Here is a 25824-nt window from a genome sequence, read left to right as displayed (position 1 = left end):
AGACTGATTTGTACTGAGGAGAAAGAGAGAGAGAGAGCCAATTACAGTGAAATATATTCCAAAAGAGCCAAGTGACTAGCTGAAGGCAGGGACAAATGCCTTGGAGTGACCAACAAGAGTGCAAAGTACCAAATGGCAAAATGTGGGAAGACCAACAGGCAGATCTGCTTTTACCACTTATCTTCACAACCAAAAAGTCACTAAATGATGTTTTTAGTCGCTAGCCAGGTATGGCCAAAAGACACGAAATCTAGCGGCAAAGTCGGTCAATCACACTGACAGTGAAACAAATATTTTGAAAAGATAATAATTGTACAACTTTGTGCACTTTTGTCTTCTATCTAAATATTTTCACAAAGGACACCAAAATGTTGCTATCTGCAGGCAGCTTGCTAGCTATGATGACAGCAACGATGTCTGCCAGACAGGAGAGAGTGGTCAGTGACGATCGAATCGAGAAAATGACAAAATGGGTCAAAGACCAAAAAGTTATTAACTGACAGCAGTGACAAATGTCAGACTGTAAACTTTTTCGAAAGAAAAGGACAAAATGGGAAGATGCTGATAGTAACAGCAAAATGGAAAATATAAGAATTTCCAAGTAATGCTCAACTCAAGTGTGTGTGTGTGTGTGTGTGTGTGTGTGTGTGTGTGTGTGCGCGCGCGTTAAACTTCTTGTTGAATGATTTCAAATTATCTCTGAGTCTGAACTGAGGGAAAGGAAACCAAATTTTGAGCAGTCTCTCACGAGTTCAAAATACCAAATGAGGAGATTCTAAAAGAACAGACCGGTTTATGAAAGACTCGATGGGGGAGGGGCACAGCTAAGAATACTCCAGTGAGATTCTGTGATCCAAATTCGAGATAGAGCTTTTTGATAATGATAATTTGTCAGAGTAAGGTTGTGTAATCAAAATTTGAGAATGAGCTTTGTCAATCAATCAAGAATATTTGCATTAAGTTCTGTGATCAAAATTCAGAAACAACCTTTAATAATTGATAAAGAATATGTGAGTGAGGTTGTGTGATCCATCCAATTTGAGAATTAGCTTTGATAATAATGATTGAGAGCCTCTGGCCCTCTGTGGATCATGGCCGCGGGGCCAATTTTGCCTGGCCCCTTGGGGCCTTTGTGGGTCGTGGCCGCGGGGCCAAGTTGGCCTGGCCCCTTGGGGCCTCTGACCCTCTATGGATCGGGGCCAAGTTGGCTGACCCCTCGGGGCCTCTGGCCCTCTATGGATCATGGCCGCGGGGCCAAGTTGGCCTGTCCCCTTAGGACCTCAGGCCCTCTGTGGGTCGCGGCCGCGGGGCCAAGTTGACCTTGCCCCTTGGGGCCTCTTACCCTCTATGGATTGTTGCCGCGGGGCCAAGTTGGCCTGACCCCTTAGGACCTCAGGCCCTCTGTGGGTCGTGGCCGCGGGGCCAAGTTGACCTGGCCCCTTGGGGCCTCTGGCCTTCTGTGGCTTACGGCCGCGGGGCCAAGTTGGCCTGACCCCTTAGGACCTCAGGCCGTCTGTGGGTCGTGGCCGCGGGGCCAAGTTGACCTGGCCCCTTGGGGCCTCTTACCCTCTATGGATCATGGCCCCTTGGGGCCTCTTACCCTCTATGAATCGTGGCTGCGGGGCCAAGTTGGCCTGGCCCCTTGGGGCCTAAGATTATTATTTTTGCAAAAGTAGTTTTGCTTGGGTCGCGGCCGCGGGGCCAAGTTGGCCTGGCCCCTTGGGGCCTCTGGCCCCCTGGGCCTGGGCCCGGTAGGCCCGGTCATTAATCCACCTATGGTGACTATGAACCCTTTCTTGGAGCTACATGTGATCAAATCAGAATAATAAGATGAGGATATGATTATTTTGTATTATTTTCTTTAGTCTGATTATTACTCTTAAAGTCAATGAAATGGGATGTGGTGTGTTATAGGTGCCACTACAGTAGAAGGGCCCTGAGAAGAACCTTTGATAGGTGGAAGGATGACTGGTGGACATCCAGGAGAGAATGGAGTCTGGCAATGAGAGCAGAGTGCCACTACAGGTCAGTTTCAGGATATAAGTACAGGATGTTTCATCTCACTTTTGCTTTATATGAGCATACGATATCCAGCTTATTTGTCAATATCCAATCCAGGTATCAGATCGGTGCCTCTACTGTAAACTGATGTGGTCTAGTGTCATTATTAGTTACAGTTCCCTTTTAGTCCAGGTGGGTGAGAATTGAGGAGAAGTTGGATCATGTTTCATAATCGATTGCAGTTTGTGATGTGAGAAGTCTGTGTAATTAACTGGTTATTAACAAAGGACGATGAAACAGGAATTTATAAGGCATAGGGGGTAATGATGGTGGTGGCTTTGAGGCATAACCTGTCAACATGTTTTTAAGATCCTTTACAGTCTAGTTCGTTTGTCCTGCTAGTGATGATTTTTTTTTTTTTTGTCTTTAGGTATCACCTGCTTAATTTGACTTTTTGTGGCTGGAGGGATTTGACACCTTTTCAGAGGCAAAAGAAAACCAAATGGCAGCACGCCCAATCATTTGGTATGTTTTAATATAAACAATGAGCACATGTATTTTCTAAGATGCGTTTTTAAGAGCTCTGCCTTGAGCTGACAGGCAACTGATGTGCCTGGTCAGGAAGTGTTGGAGGGAATGGAGAAAAGCTCTGAACCCCAAAAAGAATGAAGCGGCTCGTTTGCGTGCTGCTCACCTTTTGGCTTCTCAGAGCAGTGGAAGCAGAACGCTACTGCGCTTGAAGGCCTTTATCCTGACCTGTACAATGAAAATTAAAACTAAACACATAGTACATTACAGCTCTTCACATCTGTTAAACATTTTTAAGTTTAAAAAAAAAAACACAGCCTCAAACTTTGTGTGAGTGATTCTTATGAGGTAATAATGAATGAGTATAAAGTTGAAGGATAATAATACATGGTTTCCTTTTTTTTTCCATAGTATAAATTTGTTTTTTAAAATAATTCACACTGGCAACTAAATAAAACGTGTTTAAAACTTGCCAAAAAAATCACTAAATCAGGACTAGTGATTTCGTCCGTGTGTATAACTTTTAACATCAGTATAAATCGACCATGAAGGCCTTAGAGGTTGTTTAGGGGATGTTAGTGAAGTATCAGTATCATAAAGACCAAAGGAAATGATAAGCAGCTCAGAGAGAATGTGATTTAGAGTAGTTTAAAGCAGGATTAGTTTGGGGGAAAAAAACCCCAACAAAAAATGAAAAAGAGCGCTCCTATCCATGAAAAGGGTTAGGGTGGCACGTGCAAACCTGGGTAGCAAATCTGTCTGAACGACAAGACTGATAGACGTCCAGTTTGGAGATTGGCAAAAGAAATGAAATGCGAGGTGGAATGAGGTGCTGTACACGGAATAATCCAAGATAGAAGTTTTTCGCCAACCTGCAAACGCTGTAGGTGTTTCCACAGCTGGAACTTGTCTCTGTCCTGCCATTCCACTACAAGAACTAAATGCAAATCCTACACAAGTGGGATGTAGGATAGGACTGTGTGGATAACCACTGAACTAAGGTTGGAGATTTTCAGTGAAAGAATGTAAAATGTCATTGGTTGAATATCCTAAGCAATCTGTTTCAGACATTTCCTAGTTTATACTCCTGAGCTGCTCATGTTTCTGTTTTTTTAAATACTGGGTTCTATAGTTTTGTTGCTAAAACATTTAAACCCAGCCACTCACGGTGAATACAGAGTCAGATCGAGTCAATCCACCAAGGTTATTAGCCATCCACTTCCTAAAACTCGGAGGATACAGTGAGAGCAGAAACCTTTATTCAAGGTTCTCTAAGATTTACAGATTAATTTCAACATTCTTTTAAATAATCTATTTTTCCTGTCACACTTTATCCCAGCTGGGGTAGCAAGGGGTGCTGGTGCCTATATCCAGCTGTCTATGGGCAAGAGGCGGGGTCCACCCTGGACAGGTTGCCAGTCCATTGCAGGGCAACACAGAGACAAACAGTAGAAACAACCATTCACTCACACACTCACACCTAAGGAGGATTTAGAGAAGCCAGTTAAACTAACGGTCATGTTTTCGGACTGAATCACTGAAAGCAGGAGTAACGGGAGAGAGCCCATGCAAACTCAGGGAGAACCTGCAAAGGCTCCACTGAGCAGCCCTCTTCTTCTAAATCAGTGGTTTTTCATTTCAGAGCTTAACTGATAAATGATTAAATGATGCCATTAGATATTTTTGTCAGTTGGGAGTCAAGATCAGCAAAATTCCCCTGAAATCAATTCTCCCAACAGTTTGTATGAATCAAGTCCTCAATGCTTGACACATTTTAATGCTGTTTTGCTATTATTTGAAAGGTTTTATTCCCGTTCTGGACTGTGATGTGAAATGAGATTTGCTAGTTTTAAACACAATATACATAAATGACTAGGAAAAGGGGGGAGGGACTGAAAATAAAAACATTCTGCTTTTCCACTGTCTGGATAGGAATGATTGGCTGAGCTGAGGTACTTGGCCTAGCCTAAGTCCAAATAAAAATCTATGGCAAGAAAATTGAAATTCAGACACTTCCCATCTAATTTGATAAAAAGCATTAGTAAAATTTCAGTGTCTTGATGCGTACATTTCAAATAAAGATGTTTCTGCAAAATGCTGAGTTTAAGGGATAGGATTCCTTTTTTTCCAAAGGAATTTGAGCCGTTTTCTCTGTCCTACATTCAACTGTTTGTTCCTGATTTAGATGTGCAAATGTGCTAAGAAGAAGCTGAAAGAACCCAGATTGCGTGTCAACATTTCCGGCGTCGTTTACTGGTAAAATAAGAAGTGAAACAAACAAATGGATTCAGAACAAAATTACAGTGTGTCATCAGGTCTTGATCACTTTGTGTCTGCAGCGTGCTGGATTGCAGGGTTTGTCTCTGCAGGTGACCTGGAACAAGGAACACAGACTGAACAACAACATGGCCGTCCTGCACTGTCAGCAAACGGTAATCCACACAATCATCGCCTCACAGTTGGCTCCAGTTTGTTCGTCTTTGTCTTAAGATGTTCTTTGGTAAATGTTGGCTAAGTACTGGAAACTTTGGATGGATTGACTGGAGGAAGCTGAAGATCAAAGCTTTAAACCGATAACCAACAAGGCGGTTAGCAACTACAGGTTATTAGTCAATTTAAACCTTTAATTGTTACATTTTCAGAAATAAAGGAAGGCTAGACTGTATGAATATCTTAAATATTGCAGAAAATCTGTGCTGAGGCGCTTTTTTCACCACTGGAGGGAAGAAGTTGCTGAACAGAATAATATGCAGGTTTGTTTAAAGGGAAATCACTTTTGGAAGAGATTTTCAAATTTGCAGATGTGTCCCAAATTATACTGAATGTTTGCATGAAAAAACGTAAAGAATGTAGTTGTTTAAAATGTTATTATTTATAAGTTGACTATTACATTCTGAGGTAACTCAGACTAATACTGAGTCGCTGAGGAATCAGGTTCAAAAGAAGAACCCAGACTTTTTTGTTTCAGCATCCTGACTTCATTTTGGCTGTCTATAATTAATTTCACTGCTCATTGCAAATGTGCTACAATTTGTCTTTTGTATTTTAGTCATCTCTTAGGTAGCAGAGGGAAGCTGTTCTGGAGAAAAAAAGTTATTGACCAGTTATCCACTTTTAACATTTTTGTTGGTAAATTGATTGTTTAATTTGAATGTGTTGCTAATTTGTTGCCTAGGTGACCTTTGTTAAAGGTCTCCATCTTAATAGGACTTAACCCTGAAAAATAAGTTTTCCAGCTTTGGAAAATTATTGCACACTTCAGTGCCAAGATTATTTATTATTTAATGAGTCAATGTTTTAACATAGATAATATGATAAAAAAAAGGTTACCGTTATAGCATGATATAATGGAATATTGTTTGACACAAAGCAACAACATTAATATAATAACTAAATATTGATATAAATATAAATATTAACACTTTGCACTTATGTTCAAAATAACTAAAGTCAGTTCTAGTAGTAGCAGGGAAAGCCTCAAATATTAAACTCTTCAAGACTTTCTAACTTTATAGCAATTATTACAGTGGGATTCCCAAGTAAAACAAATGTGTTTTATTTTATTTGCCATTTGGAAATGCCAAATGTCTCACATTCAATTGAAAACCTGAATTTTTTTCTTTTTTTCCTACAGGAAATGGAGCATCGGGCAGATGTCTGGTTTGCAGTGCGTTGCTTACCTCGATGTTTCAACTCCTGGGTGGAGTTCACTCTGCAGAGACAGATGCAAAGACAGAGAAGATTCAAAGCCGAAACCTTTAATCAGTAATTTCATATCTTTTCCTCAGACCTTAAACCTTCATAAATGCAGCTCAGTCTATATCTACTCCTGGATGACTTGTTTTTGGACTTTCAGACAGCGTCAGCTGCACTGGGTGTTTTCCACCTGGAGGGGACGGTCAGAGAAGCAGAAGGAGGAGAGTCTCTCTGAGCGGATTGTACGTCAACTGCAGATGGAACCAATTGTTTATACAGACATGATGTAGTGCTCCAGTCATTTTTCTTTGCTTTTCCAGGCGGTTCTTCATGAGGAGCGATGCTGCTTGCAGAGAGCATGGAGACTGTGGAGACTACGTACACATCAGAGGATCAGAGAGGTGGAGAATCAGGAGGCCTTACACTGTCAAAACATTCACAGGCTTCTCCACAACACTCTGATGCAGCGGAGGGACTACAGCTCTGAGATCAGTGACAGGTGGAGCATTTCCTGGGGCGACTGATCTGTCTGAGCTGCTGCTTCAGTTGTTGATGGCTAACTAACTTATATGTTGTCAGGAGAACCAGAGAGCTGCAGGCTGGCCTTCAGGGGGATTTGCACTGTGTGCGAAGAGCTGTTGATAAATGGAAGAAGGTAATTTCCTTCAATCATGACCTTTTAATGAGCAATAAATAAGGGTTTTTCTCATCAGTTTGTTCAGAAGCAGCGGCTGAAGAAAAGCAGACTTAAGGAGATTCAAGACCGGCATGAAGCTAAACTTCTCAAACACTCCTTTGTGGCCTGGGAGGTGATTTAAAACCAAATGATTTAATTTGATGTAAGTGATTATAGAGGATGTTCTAAGCCATTGTTGTGTTCACAGAATCATGGCTTTGAGATGTCTCTGATGTGGCAGCGAGCAAAGAAGCTTCACCAGCAGCAAACAGAGAGATTTCTCAGGTACAATGCTTCACAAAAGGATTTACACCCTCTGAACTTTCTCCTCTTTATGCTAAATCTCAACTACAAACTTTTATCAGAGTTTCCTTGTAGATTTTTTTGTTAAGTATTTTATGCTAATAGCTAAATCTGCAAGGTAGAGAGTCACAGATTATCATTTCAAATTTAGTCTGTGGTTTTAGGTTGGGCCATGGTAACAGATGAATGTGCTTTGATCTAAACCAGGAATCTGAAGCTCCAGTCCAGAATAAAATAATTGGGACAGTAAGCAGGACTCTGTAGAAATACATATTGACAAAGTAGCTTGGAGGCTGGATTTTCCTGTATTTAGTCAGAAACACCCATCTTCTCATTAAGGCTGAGCAGCTTGACTGTCCCTGTATCCCAAAGCATGATGCCTCCACTACCATGTTTCACCGTGTGAATGGGTTGAAGCCTCATAACTTGGAGTTATGTGTCATCAGGAGAGCCCTGATAGTTTGGAGGGAGAGAGCAGAGCTGCTGGCTGAGGTTCGACTTGCAGAGCAAAAAGTTCAACGATCCATTCAACAGAAGGTTTGATCTTTGCCCTAATTACAAAATGTGTCATGATCGTTACAGTTTGTGATGTCTCTCTTTTTTTTTTTTTTTTTTGTTGCTCTCAGAGTGTGGAACCTGCAAAGGCTTTTTATGCCTGGAGAGGGGTTACAACAGGTGCAATTCTGAAGCTTACCCAGCAGAGGGAGCTGCTTAGCTGGGCTCCGATGATGAGAAGTGAAGGTAAATGGACATGTGCAGACACTAAACATGGGAGTTTCATCTCAGTTGGTTTAAGTGTTTATTTTTTCCAGACAAGCCTAAATCTGATCATCTAAACACATTTTCTGTTTAACATTTTTAGACACTTAAAATGGATCCATTAGTAAACATTTTTCAGCTTCTAAGGAAACCAGTGAAGAACTTCTATTTGAGAATGTTTATGCTGTATCTGTGGACTAATGCTTTATGTTTATCTAAAAGGTTTTAATCATTTAAAGTAAGTGTGTATTCCTGGTTTACACCTGAGGAGACGCAACGGTAACCCGTTTTTGCTCCTCACAAAAAGTTTTTTTTTAAATTCCAAGCTGTATTTAAACCAGTACATTTAACCAGTATGAGCATCATCTGTCAGTTCGCTTGTCTTGATTTAAGCTGATCTACAAAACAGAATGGGGAAATATTAGAAACATTGATTTAAAGAAATGAAGATTGTGTTCATTGTTAAATTAAAGGCTTGTGAGTATTTTAAGATTATTAGCTAGAAATGATCAAATGTGGCAACACTACTTATAAATGCAACAATGAAAATAAAATAATCATGTGTATTATTATAAAAGCATCCGTGCTTGTTTTGTCGAGGGGATTTTTCAAGTAAGGAAATTTAGTTATGTGTTTTTAGCAGAGATGGCAAAAGTACTTACTTTCCGTACTTGTTAAAAGTACAGATACTTGTGTTAAAAAATACTCTGGTAAAAGTGGAAGTACTGTTTAAACTTCTTTACTCAAGTAAAAGTAACAAAGTACAGGCTTGTAAATTTACTTAAAGTATAAAAGTAAAAGTAGAAACCACTTTTTTTCATGCCGTTGCCTACATTTTAAATGGGTGTCTGCCAATAGGACTAGATCTCCGTTGTGTTCGTCATCATCTCGTCGTCCATACTACTATGCTAACGCCACCGCCACCAAGCTGCAATGATTTGCCGCCAAGGAATACCGCCGAATTTGTCGATTCATCTTGTAGTGGTGCGGCCAATGCAACGTAGATTCCCATCCAATCAGATTGAATTTGGTATTGATGACGTGAAAAATAATAACGGTAACTCCATTGAAATGATTCAAAACTAAAGTAACGAGCCAATTTTTAAAAATGTAAGGAGTAGAAAGTACAGATATTTGTGTAAAAATGTAAGGAGTAGAAGTAAAAAGTCACCATAAAAATAAGTAGTAAAGTAAAGTAAAAATATCAGAAAAATCTACTTGAGTACAGTATTTGTACTTCTTTACTTCCCATCTCTGGTTTTTAGTGTGTCTCTATGTCCATATCTGTTATGAACCATCAAGGCTGACTGACCCAAGTGGTATTTAGTAAAATATGGTTTAATTTACAATCTTTTTATAAAAAAAAAAAAAAAGCACATTTTATTTTCATTTAGGCATTTTTTAATGAATGGAAATATGTCAAGATTAACACTTATTTGATGAGGGTTTGATATTATACGGTGCTAAAAACTTCTTTTGTAATACACATTTTTTATATTACTACATTTATTTGTTTAAATTGTCGCTGATCTTTTTGGATCTCTGTGAAACTCTGCCTAAATCAGGGATGTCCAAAGTGGTTTTTCCCCCCGATGGAAATCCAAGAATGATGCTAGTTGTGCCCCCCCACCAGGTGCTCAGTTTTTGGTCACTTTACATTTAGTAAAGAGTAGAGACCTGTCCATTCAGTAGCTAATACAATTAAAGTGGCTCCACCACCAGAAAGAGATGGAGGAGAGCATGCAGATGAGCTCCAAGTAAACACGTTTTCACATAGCTGTAAAGTCCTGCAACAATATACTCTGGGAAAGAGAGCATTTAAGGTCAGGAACTCCATAAACACTGTTTGTTAGCAGCACATTTCTGATGGTGATTTATTCTCTTGCATAATAATCCCCCAAATAATAAAGAAACTGTTACTTTTATGTTTCACTAAGACCTTGTCTAGAAAAATGCAAATCTGTAATGCATATTTGTTGTTTGTGGTTATTTCAAAGGAAAATCCAAATAAGATCACAACATGGTTAAAAAAATATATATCAATTTAGTCTGCTCTAGCTGGGGCAGTGCACTAAAGGAGATTTTTTTTTCAATTAGGATAAGATTATTCAGTTTTCAATTTTTATTTATTAAAATCTTCACATGATGAAAAAGGTTGGGTATAGCACAGGGCATTGATCTGTCATTAAACAGATTTTTTGCTTTTTGCTTTTCCCAAATGTGTTAACTTTTGGATTAATAACCATGAAAACATCGCTTCCTTACAAGATTATTTTATTTTTATTATTATTATTCATAGTAAAGCTATTTTATTATTATTTGATTTGAAATACTGAGTACTTTATTATGGTGAATGTTTAATTCACTTGAACAGTTAAAAAGATGCAAAAAAAGTCATTGATTCTTTTTTAAAAATGATCTTTGTCTTTTTCCCCCCATGTTTAGCGCAGCTGCTGTTGGTTTTCAGACAGTGGAGGAAACGAACCACAGTCGTGCGGCAGCAGAGGATGAAACTGGAAAAAGCTAAAAGGCATCACAGCTCCAAACTTCTCTCTAAAACCCTACATGCATGGAGCGCGCATCACTGCCAGCTCCAGAGAAATAAGGTTGTAGATTTATCACCACACACACACGTGTCACAAAAAGCTGATTTAATGCTTCCCTATGAAATTCCTAATAATGTTATAACCCCATCAGGTGATGAAAAGACAAGGACTATTGTTGCTGAAGTTAAAGATGTACCAGAAGTTCTTTGAACAGTGGAAGACAAAGGTTTGGTGTTTTTTTTTTTTTTTTGCTATTAAATAACTAGGAAATAACCTGAAAAAAAGGTGCTTTAGAGGTGACCTTTGGGTAGATGTATGAAACCTGTTGGTGGAAAATCTGAGGTTCCCAGGTGTTTTTACTCTACTGTACATGCTTTGATTTAACGCTCTCTCTAAGGCCGTGACTAGTTTGTTCTTCTCTCTTTCTTGTGAACAGCTGCAGCACAGACGAAGGGAGAATAACCAGACGGAACAAGCGCTCTGGCACTGGTCCCTCACCCTTCAGGCCAAGGTAAAACCTGCTTTCACATTCTGATCTTATATAGAAACTTCCTGTGCCTAGAAAAAATATGCACACCCTTTGAGCTTGATATGGAGTTTTAAGCTTTAACCCTGCCTTCAGAGAACACATCCATGCATCTATGTTAATTTACAGGTTTTTAGATAAAAGTGGGAGCTGAATGCACCACACTGATATATACAAGATGATAAATGAAGCTAAAAATATTTTTATTTTATAGGCTGCGTAAAGAGATCCGGATGTAAATCCCTGGAAAGAAAATAACAAATGATTTTATCTTTGCCCTCAAAATTTGGCATCGAGCCTAGATGTTTGCAATGAACAAAAATAAATAAATAAATCTATGTAATAAATTTGGGACACTGTCTCAGGTGTTGCAGGGATGGAGGCTCTGGGTCAAAGAACAGCGCAGCGAGCGGGAGCATGCGGGCAAAGCCGCACAGGTGTACAGGGACCAGTTGCTGAAGGCGGGTGTGACGTGCATCCTCACCTATGCTGCGCACATGAACGACCTCACAGCTAGTCTGACGGAGCTCAGCCAAGAACAGGTGGGTGTTTGCTGAGTATTTGCAGACCAGACGTGAGCGTGACTTCATCCGTTCGCCTGTGTCCTGCAGAGATCTCAGCGCCTGCAGAGAATCGTGAAGCGCTGTGCCGTTAGATGGAAAGAGCAGGCGCTGCGCAAACCGCCAAAGGAGCAAGAAGTACGAGCGCAGCCGATAAAGAAGAGTGTGACCTTCTGTTTGCCGGGCCTTGGCAGCATTTCTACGTCTGACTCACCAAAGCAGGAAGAGGAAGCTTTTAGCTGCCGGTAAGTCCAGATCTGTCTCCCTGGAAAGATGTGCAGCAGATGGAGATGATGTTTATCCTTTCCTCCAGGCTATAACCATATGTATAATATATAATGTATATCTATTTTCAAATCACCAAACAGGGAAGTTAGCCTAAGCAGCACTGAAGCAGCATATAAAGCCCCAAACCCTCCTGCAGTGTCCTGCCTCCACCATGATAAGGACCCTGCTGACTCATCATGTCAGAAAAGCTTCATGTTTGCAGCGGAGCCACTCCTGGAGACCACATCTCAAGATCAACTTCTGCCTCCATCAGCTTTCATGACCTCCAGCACACAGAAATCTGTAATCCTCTTCTACTCAAACACATCCTAATATTTAATCTCTTAACACAATAACCTGACGTTCCTACTGTATATCTTTCCTGTTATTAAGTTGACTGGTTCAGGTCTCCTGGAGGCTCCCGTCGTCTCCCACCATGAGTTTGTCTCTGCCTCCCAACATGTCTCATCAGATTTTAAAGGTAATGTGGTTCACCTCTTATACAGCAACAAAATTTAGAAGTATGAAACATCTAACATAATTTTTTGATGCCTTTTTAGATCTCAGTTCGAAGAATCCTCCTGATAAAGATGCTGCAGCTCTGATGAGGGAGCTTCTAAGCATTCAGACCAACATGGAACAATTCCAGCAGAGCAGAAAGCAGCTTCGGTGAAAATGACAAAAATCCATCTCTTGTTTGTATCGTTGTAACGCTTGTGTATGCAGGGACTGATTTCTAACTGTGTATTGATTAGGGCATGGCGGAAGCTGAGGGACGTGTTGGATAGTTGGCTGCAGATGAGTGCAGAGGATGAACAAGTGGAAAAAAGGGCAGTTTGTGAGGAGCTGCAGGAGGTACGGAGAGAATGACTAACATTATTAATAAACCAGATCTAGTTCATATATGTGCGATTCAGGCTGCTGATTTGTTGAAGCGAAAATGAAATCTTCCTCATTGATTTTGAAAAGAGCTGATGAACTAGACATATGGAGATATAAGAGGAGAAAACTTGCAGCTCAATCACTAAAAGCATCATTTAAAGCTGAAGTCTGTAAGTTGTTAAAAATCACTTTTTTGTCATATTGGCTAAAACTGTCCCTATGCCCAGACAGCAGTACATGTGATCTGTAACCTGTGAAAAAAACTGCTTCAATTGGTCCCGCCTACTGCCTGTATTTCACTCTGGAAAGAGTGAAATACAGGCCGCCCCCCCCCCCTTCTGGTCGCATGCGGTAGCCGTGCAGATGCTGTGAGAGGGGTGGAGCTTGGAGGTGGGGCATGAGTGAAGCAGAGAGGGTGGGGGAGTGGCGTGAAACCTGTTTTTCTTCAAATTTTCAGTCGAAGTCTGCTCTCTCCTCAATGTTACAGACTGCAGCTTTAAAGCAAAGCAGGTTTATCTGTTGAGAGTATAAACAAATTTATTGGGTGCAAGATTTTAAATAAGCGTTGGATCTTTGAGTGATCTTATTTCTTTTTAACATTGTAGTATGAAGATTTTGTGATATATAGCATCGTTTGAAAAATCTTATATGTTCTTTAGATTATAGTTCCATTGAGTCCAAATTGGTACTGATCTCCAACGTTGCAATTTGGAGACAAAAAACAAACAAAAAATGATTTGTTCTGATTTAAAATTGAGGTATTTCTGGCCCATAAACTTGTTGATACTTAGATCTTAGGTCTTTAGCTGATGTGTAGAGATGGATATCATTATAAACTGCATATCATACTTATTACTACTAACACCTATTTGGCTCTTTTGCATTCACAGCTGGAGAAGCACATACAGGAATTGTCAACTGAGCTGGACAAACAGAAACCAACAATCTTGCTGCACGTGGAGAGAATCCAATATTTGCAGTCTGTCCTCCACAGCTCGGGAGTTTACCCTCTGCATTAAAAGCCAAAAGACATCACCTCATGACAAAAGCTTTACATAACCATTCTGCTCAGTGTTTTCACTGATTTTCCTTATATAAAAACCACAGGTGCTGAGCTGAATATGTTTAGCTGATCCACATTTTGTTCATGTTTTATAATTTCTTAAAAGAAATGGTTGTTGGTGGATGTTAAGTAATTCTTTCTTGGCCATTATATTAAAAATAAAGTAAAGCTGCGGTTTGCTGTTTAATTTGTGATTGGTTGGATGTGGCTCTGCTTATGACAGATGGTGTTAAAATATTTTCCATATGTGTGCAAGAGGTGACTGTTTTCAGAGGAGCGGACCTTACGCAATAGATTTTCTCTTCTTTCTTACCAGTGGCTCTGATTTATTTTAATTTTTTACCTCTTTAAATCGGTGCAGAGAAACTCCTGCTTTTTGAGCTCAGAAAGTGTCTTTTGACCAGGTTGTAGAAATATCTCAGCTTTTGATCTACTGCCTAAAATGAGAGGAGCGTTCCACGTTTTAGTCTTTGTCTTCTTTGCCTTTGCATGTTTCATCAGGGGTAAGTACTTTCACTGCATTTTCCGATGAAACATCAAATATGCTCTTAAGTTGGTTAAAAGTTGCACTTATGTCTGGGACAATTTATTGATTGATCGATTGATTGACTTAATTTATCTCAGTAGAGAAATTTACTCATTACATCAGCTCAAATAGTCAAAAAGTGCCTAAGGAAGAAAAAGGTGTATAGGATATATAAAGTGATTCCACATATGACGGCATTTTTATATATATAGATATATATATATAGATATATATATATAGTAGGATTATTATACAGGGTTATTGCGCAGGGTGTTAAATGAGTATTTATATAGATGGATATTTAAATATATAATTGCACTGGGTGTCAAATATACAGAAACAGTTAATACACAGGAGATCAAATAGTAATTGCACTTTATACATTGCACAGGTTTTTGCTGTTGTGGTGTCGTATTGTAGAGTCTGGTGGCAGCAGGGACGATTGACCTGCGCTAGAGCTCCTTTTTACAAACTTTGTAAAAGTCTTTCACTAAAGGAGCTGCTCAGCTCCTCTACAGTCTAATGCAGAGGGTGAAAGGTGTTGTCCATGATGGACAGCTTGGAAAGCACCCTCCTCTCAGCCACTTCCTCCACTGAGTCCAGACTGTAGCCTTGGACAGAAACGGCCTTAAGTCTCTTTCTGTCCCACTCTGCTCTGCCAGGGGCCCAGCAGACAACAGCATAGAGGACGGCTGATGACACCCAGAGTCATAGAAGGTTTTAAGCAGGGACCTGCTCACTCCGAAGGACCTCACCCTCCTCAGGAGGTGGAGGCGGCTCTGACCCTTCTTATACTTGGTGTTGGTGTTATGAGTCCAGTCCAGTTTATTTTTTTGACATGAATACCCAGGTATTTTAAACTCTCCACAGACTCTACGTCCTGCCCCTGGATGTTTACAGGGGAGTGAGGTGGGGGTCTTCTCCTGAAGTCGATCACCATCTCTTTTGGTCTCACTGGTGGTTCTTCTCACACCGCTCCACAAAGTTTATGATGACCGATCGATACTCCAGCCCGTTCCACTCAGAAACACAGCCTAAAATGGGCGACTCATCAGTCATTTAACAGTAATGTTTCCTTTAGAGATTATTAAATGGTTAATAAACCATCCAATAAGTAAGCTACGGTATTAGGAGATGTAGATTTAAAACTGTTCAAAAAGTATCATTCCCCCATTTCAAATCACAAATTACTATTGTTTTTGACAGCTGAGTCCAATTTCATTGACCATCAATTAACCCCTTTTCCGTGAGACGGGACCACTAACCTGTCGACAGTATGAAGTAGGCTAAAAGACGTAGGCTAGTGACACTTTATGCTCCCACTGGAGAAACAAAGTCACTGACATCTATCAATTGATTTAGATCAAATTAGTTTTTACGATTTACCTAAAAGAAAGAGGCAAAAAGAGCCAGCTCACATTTACCAAAAACATAACACAAAAAAAAACAATAGTAAAGATCAACAAGACTGTACTGAACAGAGCAAATGGTAACTTTTTGAAGGTGTGTTTCTTGCTGTATTTTACCTAAAAACTAAAGAAATATATTCCAACAGACATTATTGGTGGTGGTAGAGAGATGGTCTGTGGCTGCTTTGTTGCTTCAGGACCTGAAAAACCTTCTGCTCTCAACCCGAAAATTCTGAAGGAACTTTCAGTCATCAGTTTCTGATCTTAAGCTAAAATGTGTTTGGATTTTAGCGCAGGATAACAACCCAAAGCACCATCCACAAGGGTCCTGTGGTTAATTAGTAGAGCAGTCAGACCACATCTACTGATGCAGTTTTACACTTGACTCCCTTCCTTGGCATTTCCTTTGTCTTTTCCTTTGCTCTGCTCCCTACTTCCTGTTTAGATGCAAATAAATAAACACCACTTGTTTAATAAAATATAATTTGAAAGAAATATATTTTAAATGCTGGGGAAACCTCCAGTGGACCAAAATTCATGATGTTATAGTTGAGGAAAAACCAGTTATGAGGTATTAAACAAAGTTGGTTCTGATAATTGGACCAAGTTTTATTGTTTGGCCTGAACCATTTAGGTTTGACAAATTAGCAGAGACAGAACCTGCAATTTGCCAAATATTCATTCTCTGCACTATTTTAATTTGAACAAAATCCTTGTTGCCTGTTAATGGTTCATTTTTTTAAATGCTCCTTATTGGTCAATCGTTCCTATCCAGAGACAAAGGTGAACAGTTATTTTTTTTTTAATCATGTTATTTCATTGGCTTGCTGGTGTGGATATTTTAAGTAATTCTTCATATGACAGCGAAGAAGATGCGCTGGTGCACCATCTCAGATCCTGAACACAGGAAGTGTGCAGAGCTGGCCAAAGCTCTGGTGGCAGTGTTGCCACCGGCTGCAGTAGCAGCTTTTGCCAGGCTGTCGTGCGTACAAGCATCCAGCACAGCGGACTGCATCGATAAAATCAAGGTGAGTCATGAGGTGAAGATGATGATGATTGAGAGAAACCTCTTTCTGCTTCCTCTAAAATAGGTTAAGGGTATTTCTGAAACTTTTTTTTTAAGTAAATTGAATTAACTATTGAAAAAAACTGAGTTTTGCTCCTTGATTTCAGGCTAACCGTGCAGATATAGTGGCATTGGATGCAGGAGAGGTTTATTCTGCTGTGAAGCAGTTTGATCTTGTTGCTATTGCTAAGGAGGTCTACAATGATGGTAGGGTTTGTTTACCCTCCTAACATGTTCTATAGCGTCCCCTTTCTCTGACTGAGGTCCGAAAAGTTTGGTTATTTGCTGGACTTTCTACAGGTAGCTGCATCCTATCTGTTGCTGTGGTAACAAACAGGAGCTTAGACATACGGTCACTGCAAGGCCTCAGGAGCTGTCATAGCGGGGCTCGATGGACCACAGGATGGAGCCTCCCACTCGGGTTTCTACTATCCAGGAACTATCTAAGCTGGAGCAAAGAGAATCCTCTCAGCCTGGGTGAGGATAGAACTTCATGGTTCTCATGATGGGGTTCCTCTGCAGTTTGGAAACATCTATTCATCCACATCTCCACTCATTCATGTGTTGATCCGGTAGTCTTTCATTCCATCCATATGCACATCTATTCATTTGACTCAATTCATCTGTTATTCATTCATCCATATAATAATCATTCAACTGCTGATTTTTTTATTCATTCAAAGAAGGGAATCTGAATAATAAAATTAGGAAATTTTGATTTGAAACAGAGAAGAAACACATTTTTAAGGTTCTGATCAGACTTGTATTTTCTTTTTGTCTCTGTTAGATGTTGGTTCTTTTTTCAGAGCTAGCTGTGTTCCTGGAGCTGCCACTATGGCGCCACATCTGTGCACTCTGTGCCAAGGCCAAAGGTCCTATGTACGCCAGAAGAATTTCTTTTGTGAGACGTCACACAATGAGCCCTTCTACAACAACCAGGGAGCCCTCAGGTCAGCCACAACAAGAGAGAGCCCCTACAACCCACCACATTACAATTTAACATAAAACTAGAGCCTTAGACATATTAGGTTTTTGTTTCTTTGTTGGATTAGTGCAGATGTCTCCGGAGAGGTGCAGGTGATGTTGCTTTTGTGGACCATTTATCTCTGGAAAGTATTGATGGTAAGCTCTATAACGTTTTTATCTTTTTTATTTCCCATACATATTCTTGAAGTTAAAAGACCTTTGTACAACTTTTGGAAAGCTGGGGAGTTAGAGAATAAAGAAAAAATAGCAAAGAACAAATACTAAGAAATATGTTAGAAAATATTAGTAGAAACTGTTTCAGAAACTTTTTCATGAAGTTCTGCACCTGAACAGAACATAAAAAAAGAAAATTACACAGAAAAATGTGTACTAAAAGTGACATCAAATGCTTAATTGTCTGTTCTTATATGGCACTTTTTTTAAGTCAGGGAATTTGACCAAAACGCTTCACATGACACACAGTCAATCACCCATTGATGCAGGAACTAAAACCCTGATGGTGACAAGCTACACTGTAGCCACAGCTGCCATGGGGCTCACTGACAGAAATGAGGCGCCAGCAGGCCTTCTGACCACCATTAGCAGGTACTCCAGGTGAGGTGTCTTGCCCGAGGACACAATGACATTTGAAGCCAGAGGTTCGAACTGACAACCCTTCAGTTGCAGGGCAAACTCCTGCATCCAACACCAGTGTTGTCTGGCAGGGAAAGAAAAAGTTGGACAAACTAGTAAAGATGCATCAGAATTTTATCTACTTATTTATTGATCCTTTTAGGCCCATATTTTCTTTTCTTACTATCAAACTTTTCTCCCAGAGGAGGAGGTAATTACTTTGAACTTTCTTTTGTTCTGTTATCCTAGCACTGTTTACTGATCACCAGTTTATAATAAGTGTAAAGCTACAGCTTTTGGTGAACATCTACTTTCCACTATTTTACTTTGTAAGATGGGAGAACATTAATTTTAAAACCCACAGACTTGTTTTGCTCTAAATTCCTCTGAGACACGCCTCGTAACTACTGTGTCCTCTTTTGGCTAAAATAATTTGGGAGAGACTCTGCTTGGAGTGTGCCCTACTACCCACTTTCAAATATGAGATACTTGAAAGGTTTTATTTCAAAATGTCTGTTTGACCCCAGTGGAACCTTCCTATTGTTATGGAGTTCAGTCTGATCCATGGTAGAAACCATGGATGGATCTTATGATTGTAACTCTGTAGAAAATTGGTGACCTCTACCAATCATTCCCCTCAGCGTCCGTTCTGATATGAAGCTTCACTACAACCGTGGGGCTTAGATGCTGTCGCTCCTGTAGATACTTCCACTTTGTTACAAGAATATTAAAAGTTGGAATATTAAGTAATGAAGTTTTCACAACCCAACTTTTGCATAGCTGGCATATCAAATGTTCAAAAAGCATGTCTAGGTTTGCGCCTTAGATACAACCAAGGCCATGGAAGTAACTGGAAAACCTGAGTAATATATCTTGGAGAGGTCAGTGTATCCTTTGGTATATAGTGCACAAAACCCTTTTAGCCATTTTCTTTTTAGACGTTTTTACCTTAATAAACTTAGTACTGTTTAGAGAAGACTAATCGGAGCACACTGATGCAAACAGAGCCCAGATATCTAGAGTTTTGGGTGGTGGTGGCGGCAGGGGGATATGTAATTTGTTTCTGACAGTCCAGATAAGTTTACACACCATCAGAATCTCTCCATCGTCTGGCAATGTAGAAAAATGGCTCCATTGTTGCCTCAATGTAGAAATTTTGGCATGTAAGTTTGCTCATTATTTTAAAAAACACTAAAAAGACAGGGGAACCAAAACATCAATTTGCAAGTTTTTAAAGCCATAACAAGGCTTTGGTTTGGCCATTTTATAAGCCTTGAACTCAAACCCTACTCCAGACATTTTCTGGATGGGAAGCAAAAAGTCTTCAAACTTGGAAAATAAAGCCCAGTGGTTTGTTTTTTAACTTTGTTCGAATGACTATGACCTGGATGATTTAGAATTTTCACCAGCTAAAAAAACACAAAAATTGTGATATTTGAGTTTCAGATTTGGTACCCATGAATTTGTACGATTTGCTCATTAGAAAATGATTTGCATATTAATGAAGGTTCCTTCCTGGAAAAAAAACTTGCAAACGCTAATCACTTTGTGTGTCTTAAGTTTTTTTGTTTGGTTGCTGCTTTGTTAGAGAGTGAGCGGGACAATTTCCGGTTACTGTGTCCCGATGGCACGCAGGCCCCTCTGAGCCACTACAGAAGCTGTAATCTGGGCCGTGGTCCAGGAGGAGGAATGGTCACCAGACGCAATTTTCGCAAAGTTGTCCGAAAATTTGTCTCAACTATGCAGGTAAATATATTAATGTGTTTTCACTATTTTGCTCTGAAACACTTTTGACATTTTGTCCTCCAGTCTTCTGTTAAACTTTAGCAACACTTTGAGGTAATTTTTAAGTTAAATTCTTCAGATGCAGTTTGGTCAACAAGGAAAAGAGAGGCAGCGCTTCCAACTTTTCAACTCATCTCTTTCCGGGGAGTCAGACCTCCTCTTTCGAGATGTGACAGACAAACTGGTTGTTCTGCCGGATGACATGGACGTTAGCCAGATGATGGGGCTGGATTATGTTTCACTCCTTAAAGGCCTCGGCCATGAAGGTGCCTCCTATCAGTCCAAACCTTTCAAAAGTATACAGAATTTAGCTGTATTACCAACCATATGTGAATTCGTAGTTTGTGTTAACAGGAAGCTCCCTGCAGGACAGTGTTGTGCGGTGGTGCTGCATCAGCCATGCAGAGCAGAAGAAATGCGAGCAGTGGGCTCTAAGCATAAAGTCCGACCCATTGGTGTGTGTGAGGGCTTCATCAATGCAGGACTGTATTGAAAAAATCAAGGTAGGCCATGAAAACCCCACAGTACAGAGACTTTTATTGGACTATTAGATGCAGTTTCTAAAAGAGCTCGTATGTTTACCTCAGAGGGACGAAGTGGACGCAGCCTCGCTGGATGCAACACACACATTCATCGCAGGAAAATGCGGCCTTGTTCCAGTTGTCACAGAGTACTATGGTAAGACAGCAACCCCCCTAAAGAAAATTTCCACCGCTTGTTTGCAAACAGATGGTGCTTAGAAGTGTTATTTGGATAAAGACCATAGAGTCGTCTGATTCACAGCTTGCCTTGGTGCTTAATTAAAGGGCTTTTTCCTCTGTTTAAGGACTCTGGACTGCATTAGATTACTCAGTTTAAAACTCAATAATATATAGACTGATCAAACCTGAACTTGATTATTTTACCTTTAAAATAAAATTTGATTCTAAAAAAAATAAATTTTAAGTATTAAAAAATTAAAAAGTTTCTACTATTTTGCATTTGGACCACCATAGTTTGAGAGGAGATTAAAAAACGGTAGCAATTAAAGTGTTGATAGCTAGACTTAATTATTGCAGTTTTATTGGTTGTTGCCCTGGGATGGGCAGGGTAAACAGTTCAGGGTGTCTCTGCAGGGACCCTCAGGTATAAACAATGTATGGATGAATAACTACTGAGTGCGTAAAACCATATTAGAGCCATCACCAGATCCACCTCCTTTCTGCCAAGCAAGCATCCATGCACTTTTGTTCCTTTGTAGAGGAGAATTCATCTGTCTAGATGTGTTAGCTTATATCAAAATGGTGTTTATTTGCAGAGTTCCAAAGTTGTACATTGCTCTAAAAAAAGCTCTTGTTGCATACATATATCATGCAGTGATTTTTTTTTTTGTCTTGTTTATTTTTGGAATGTCCGGTGTCCTTGAATGTTTTCAGGTATGGCAGTAATGCAGTCGTCTTATTGTAGCTATGGTGTTTATACATTAATTATTTGTTGTATTTTCCCAGGAACTGAATGTGTCCCTGCTGAAGGATCGACTCACCTGGAGACTGATGGTATGATGAAGACAAACATCATCTCAATAACCTGTTTGTTTCTGCTGATATGAATCCAACCTTCACACAGTCTGCCCCACTTCAGTGTTTCCCTCAGTTGTGGGCGTAGCCTTAGCGAAGCTTTCCAGCAGGAACGTCTTCATGGGGAATCTAGGAGGCCGCCGCTCCTGTCATGGACACATGTACAGCCCTGCAGGCTGGCTGCTGCCGTACAGACATGCATTAAGCCTGGAGCACAACAGCAGTTCTACCTGTGATCCAAACCAAGGCATCTCTTCTTTGCCCTCAGTTTTCTTAACTTTCCTTCTCATTCCTGTGGCTACTTCTTATTTCACTTTAATTACATTTTTTGATGTTTTTTTGTTTTTACAATTCCATTTACTGTAGTCTGCTGCTTTTTGTTTATATAGTGTATAATACGGTGTTTTGGAAAGGCTGCCTCCCTGGATCTGAGGGGAACCTCTGCAAAGTGTGCATGGGAGGCACAGGCGAGGCGACAACCAAACGCTGCACCGACAACCACAATGAGCGTTACTATGGAAACATGGGTGCCTTAAGGTACGTGGGTGTCTTAATGAAGTACATTTCTAACCAGTTTTAATCTAGCTTTCTCTGCAAATTAAACAAATTAATAAAATTGATTTTTTTTTTTTTTACAAGACATGATATGTAAAAAGTCCCCAAACAAATTCTTCTTTTGTTATTTCACCATAAACTCACACCAAAAACTTTTCACCCTTTAATCTTAATTATTTTTTATAATTTGGTTGAAATAAAATCCTATCTTTTAGGTTCCTTTTTACATAATCACTGGTCCCAAACTTAAAGCTGAAGTCTGTAAGTTTTTAAAAATCACTTTTTTGTCATATTGGCTAAAACTGTCCCTATGCCCAGACAGCAGTACATGTGATATGTAACCTGTAAAAAAACTGCTTCAATTGGTCCCGCCTACTGCCTGTATTTCAATCTGGAAAGAATAATTCGGGACGAGTCAAAACAACCAATCACAGCCAGAGGAGCGTCTGATGGAGTGTCAATCACAGCTCACAAACGCTGAATCCCGCCCCCCCCCTTCTGGTCGCATGCGGTAGCCGCGCAGATGCTGTGAGAGGGATGGAGCTTGGAGGTGGGGCATGAGTGAAGCAGAGAGGGTGGGGGAGTGACGTGAAACCTGTTTTTCTTCAAATTTTCAATCGAAGTCTGCTCTCTCCTCAATGTTACAGACTGCAGCTTTAATGACACCTTAAGGCTTACTATTAAATAAGGATAATGTTTTTATAAGGTAGTTTTCTATGCACAGGTCAGACAAATAAAACGTAATCCACAATTTCCTGTTTCTCTGGAGTAAAAATATTAGATGAGTTAATTTATTAAAGAGGCTGTGACAAACACAGATGAGTAAGGACTCTTCCCACAATTTACAGTGAAAAACCATGGCAGAGAACTGCAATAAAAGGTGAATATTTGGGTTCAACAAATTACAGAAACAACCATTTAATGCTCTATGTTTGTTTTGGGGGGGAAATATACCAATATCTGCAGAGTGATTTGATCCAATTAGACAAAGACTGAACTTTTGAAAAAGAAAAAAAAAACACAGGCCACAGGAACATTGTTAAAAAGGCTGATCTGGCCTTAAAGGACTTGGCTAGAGATAATTGCAGATATGGTCCACTGGAGAAAAATATCCACATGGACATTTTAGTCTCCATCATTAAAAACCTCTAGTGTGATATTAAGAGAATGAAGCATGCTAAAGGACCATAGACTGTGAGGAATCTAGAGAGATTATGCAAAGGTCCCTCTCCTGCTCTCTACTCCAACCTTTGAAGTAAACCAGCTGGAACTTCTTCTAGTATCTAAAGCTGTGTCTGTGTATCCAGAGTGATTTGGTCCATGTGGGCTTTTTCAGGTGTTTGGTTGGAGATCCAAGTGGGAAAAGCTATGGTGATGTGGCCTTCCTCGAGCAGCACAACCTCCTAACCAATATCCTAGGTGTGGTTTTGAGGACACCACACAGATTATCTTTGCAGTGGTACCACCTATCTGATCTTATGGTGGTTCCATCTCCAGGTTTAAATTCCAGCAGCTGGGCAGAGGGGTGGACACTGTCGGATTTTGAGCTGCTGTGTGCTGACGGACATCGAGCCGCTTTGTCAGAGTGGGAAAGTTGTAACTTGGGAGTCGTCCCGCCAAACAGCGTCATGACAAGGCCTGTGCTGACCTCTAGGGTGTATGACTTCCTGATGAAGTCGCAGGTCAGTTATTATTTTACCTCTCATTGATTTTAATCCTTAATAGGAGTCCTAGACTAAAGACAAATGTAACTCCACATTATTCTGATTGTTTTAGCGAGCCTTGTGTACATTTGTTTAGCGAAATAAAAGATAGTTGCATCTTTATGTTATCAATGTGGTTTAAATTTGTGGATTTTTTTGAACACGACAACAATTTAGCAGTAAAACAAAATATACTTAATAGATTGAATTCACCCCTTAACTCTGATGATCCTAAAATAAACCAAACTGTCTAAATACAGGAAAATACTAGAAGAAATCCTTTTAGATACTGAAAATAGCCAGAGTCTGAGTTAGAGGGTTAGCTTCCAGCAGAACAACAGCCAGAGCTACAACAGAAGGGGTAACATCAAAGCAATGGTCTTACAATGGTCTAGTCAAAGTTTAGATCCAAATTGTGTGGAGAGTCTGTTTCTTTATCTGCATGTAGTTTGCATGTTCTCCTGGTTCAAGCGTTGACATTCTCTGGGTACTCTGGTTTCCTCCCACTGTCCAAAACTATGATGGTTATGTTCACTAATCTCTAAATTGCCTTTACGTGTGTATTTGCATGCTAAGTGTTCTGTCCCGTGTCTTTTCCAGGCAACACTGGAGAAAGTCAAAAACTCTAGCGGCCCTGCAGTAATAAGCAGGTTTAGACAATGAAAGAGTTGATGGATTTTACATCTTCCTATCACTCTACATTTATGCATTATTTTTTTACTGATCTGTCTCATATGTTTGATGTTTAAAAGTCTAAGGTGATTTTTCTCTAATGGCAGGAAACTTTGGCCAACACCCTAAGCACAGAGTTCAAGCTCTTTGAATCTCATCAATATGGGGAGAGTGATCTGCTATTTAAAGATGCAACACAGTGTTTTGTTCACACGAGTCACATGGATTACCGCTCCATCCTGGGAGAGGAGTTTTACAGTCACGTAGAGGCTGTCTTTAAATGCACACAATCCGGTAGGAGCACCTGGAAACGCAGATTTTAACGATTTGAAAACTTGATTTTTTTTTTCTTTCCCTCCATAATAACAACAACCTTTGCATCTTTTTCCCCCTACAACAGATATATTGGAGTTTTGTAACCAGGATGTGTGCAGCATTTTCTGATGGAGGAAATGAATAAAATGGCAGCGCGTTTTCCATTTCACCTCACAGTTGTGAAATGACTGCAGCCAAAAAGTCTATCACTTCTTCTGTCATAATGGAATATTTACTAAGTCAAAGTTATACATCTTTGTGTTTTTGAAAATGGAAATTAATATTTAATAAACATTTAAAGCCTAAAAGCAAGCGTCTACAGCAAAACAAACTATGGGGCTGTTTAAAATGATTGTGCAGGGGTTTTATGTGTGACTACAGAAAAGATAATTAATTGCTTATAGGTGGGTATTTTCCAATGATATGGCATGAAAAATACGTTTTGAACATGTCATAATATTTTCCCAGGAAATACATTTCTAGGTAAGATACATTTTCAGGATTTTTTTGGCAAAACATGAAGGAGCACAATGAAATATATAAAAAAATAATAATTATTTGGAGTAAAGGGAAATAACACAAAGATATGTTAAAAAATAAAGAGTATTAAAAAGAATAGTTGCAAATAGGCCTAGAAAACCAACAAATCTGTTGTAAAGCACCATCAATAAATAGGGTTAGGTCTTGAGTGTAAACGTATTACACCACAAACACCTCGTGATAGGTTGAACCTAAGAGCTCTCTAAAAAACTATCTAGAAGTAGAAAAACCACAAACCAGCCATAACATGCATTATGTGAATTATTTAGTGAAATTAAAAGAATAATCACA

At 39.7% G+C, this 25824-nt stretch overlaps 2 protein-coding genes across 3 annotated transcripts; both read left to right on the top strand.

Annotated features, from left to right (window-relative positions):
- Positions 1 to 4714: 4714 nt before the first annotated feature.
- On the top strand, positions 4715 to 13975 carry sfi1 (SFI1 centrin binding protein). Of its 2 annotated transcripts, none has more exons than XM_038286414.1 (20): positions 4715 to 4785; positions 4869 to 4961; positions 6164 to 6294; positions 6386 to 6467; positions 6546 to 6724; positions 6805 to 6880; positions 6939 to 7034; positions 7110 to 7186; positions 7651 to 7741; positions 7831 to 7945; positions 10409 to 10569; positions 10661 to 10735; positions 10946 to 11020; positions 11401 to 11577; positions 11647 to 11840; positions 11964 to 12165; positions 12256 to 12343; positions 12423 to 12531; positions 12618 to 12717; positions 13635 to 13975. In XM_038286414.1, exons 2-20 carry the CDS (start codon positions 4935 to 4937, stop codon positions 13761 to 13763), a joined length of 2184 nt encoding a protein of 727 aa, XP_038142342.1. In that variant the 5' UTR covers positions 4715 to 4785; positions 4869 to 4934; the 3' UTR covers positions 13764 to 13975. The 2 variants fall into 2 exon arrangements, with proteins under 2 accessions (XP_038142342.1, XP_038142343.1); XM_038286415.1 differs by lacking the exon at positions 4715 to 4785 and adding an exon at positions 5034 to 5131 and having other exon boundaries at positions 4938 to 4961.
- A 99-nt stretch (positions 13976 to 14074) lies between these two features.
- Positions 14075 to 25325, top strand: zgc:172271 (uncharacterized protein LOC100000381 homolog). Its single transcript, XM_038286413.1, has 17 exons — positions 14075 to 14310; positions 16607 to 16770; positions 16916 to 17015; positions 17109 to 17285; positions 17596 to 17758; positions 17866 to 17930; positions 19996 to 20153; positions 20272 to 20458; positions 20547 to 20695; positions 20780 to 20870; positions 21680 to 21727; positions 21813 to 21995; positions 22138 to 22285; positions 23640 to 23722; positions 23801 to 23985; positions 24786 to 24972; positions 25079 to 25325. Exons 1-17 carry the CDS (start codon positions 14250 to 14252, stop codon positions 25120 to 25122), a joined length of 2193 nt encoding a protein of 730 aa, XP_038142341.1. The 5' UTR covers positions 14075 to 14249; the 3' UTR covers positions 25123 to 25325.
- The last annotated feature ends 499 nt before the right edge of the window (positions 25326 to 25824 follow it).

This window comes from Cyprinodon tularosa, unplaced genomic scaffold, assembly GCF_016077235.1.
Source record: "Cyprinodon tularosa strain WSP-4 unplaced genomic scaffold, ASM1607723v1 ctg224, whole genome shotgun sequence".
Classification (NCBI taxonomy): Eukaryota; Metazoa; Chordata; class Actinopteri; order Cyprinodontiformes; family Cyprinodontidae; genus Cyprinodon; species Cyprinodon tularosa.
This window is presented reverse-complemented; position numbering and strand designations above follow the sequence as displayed.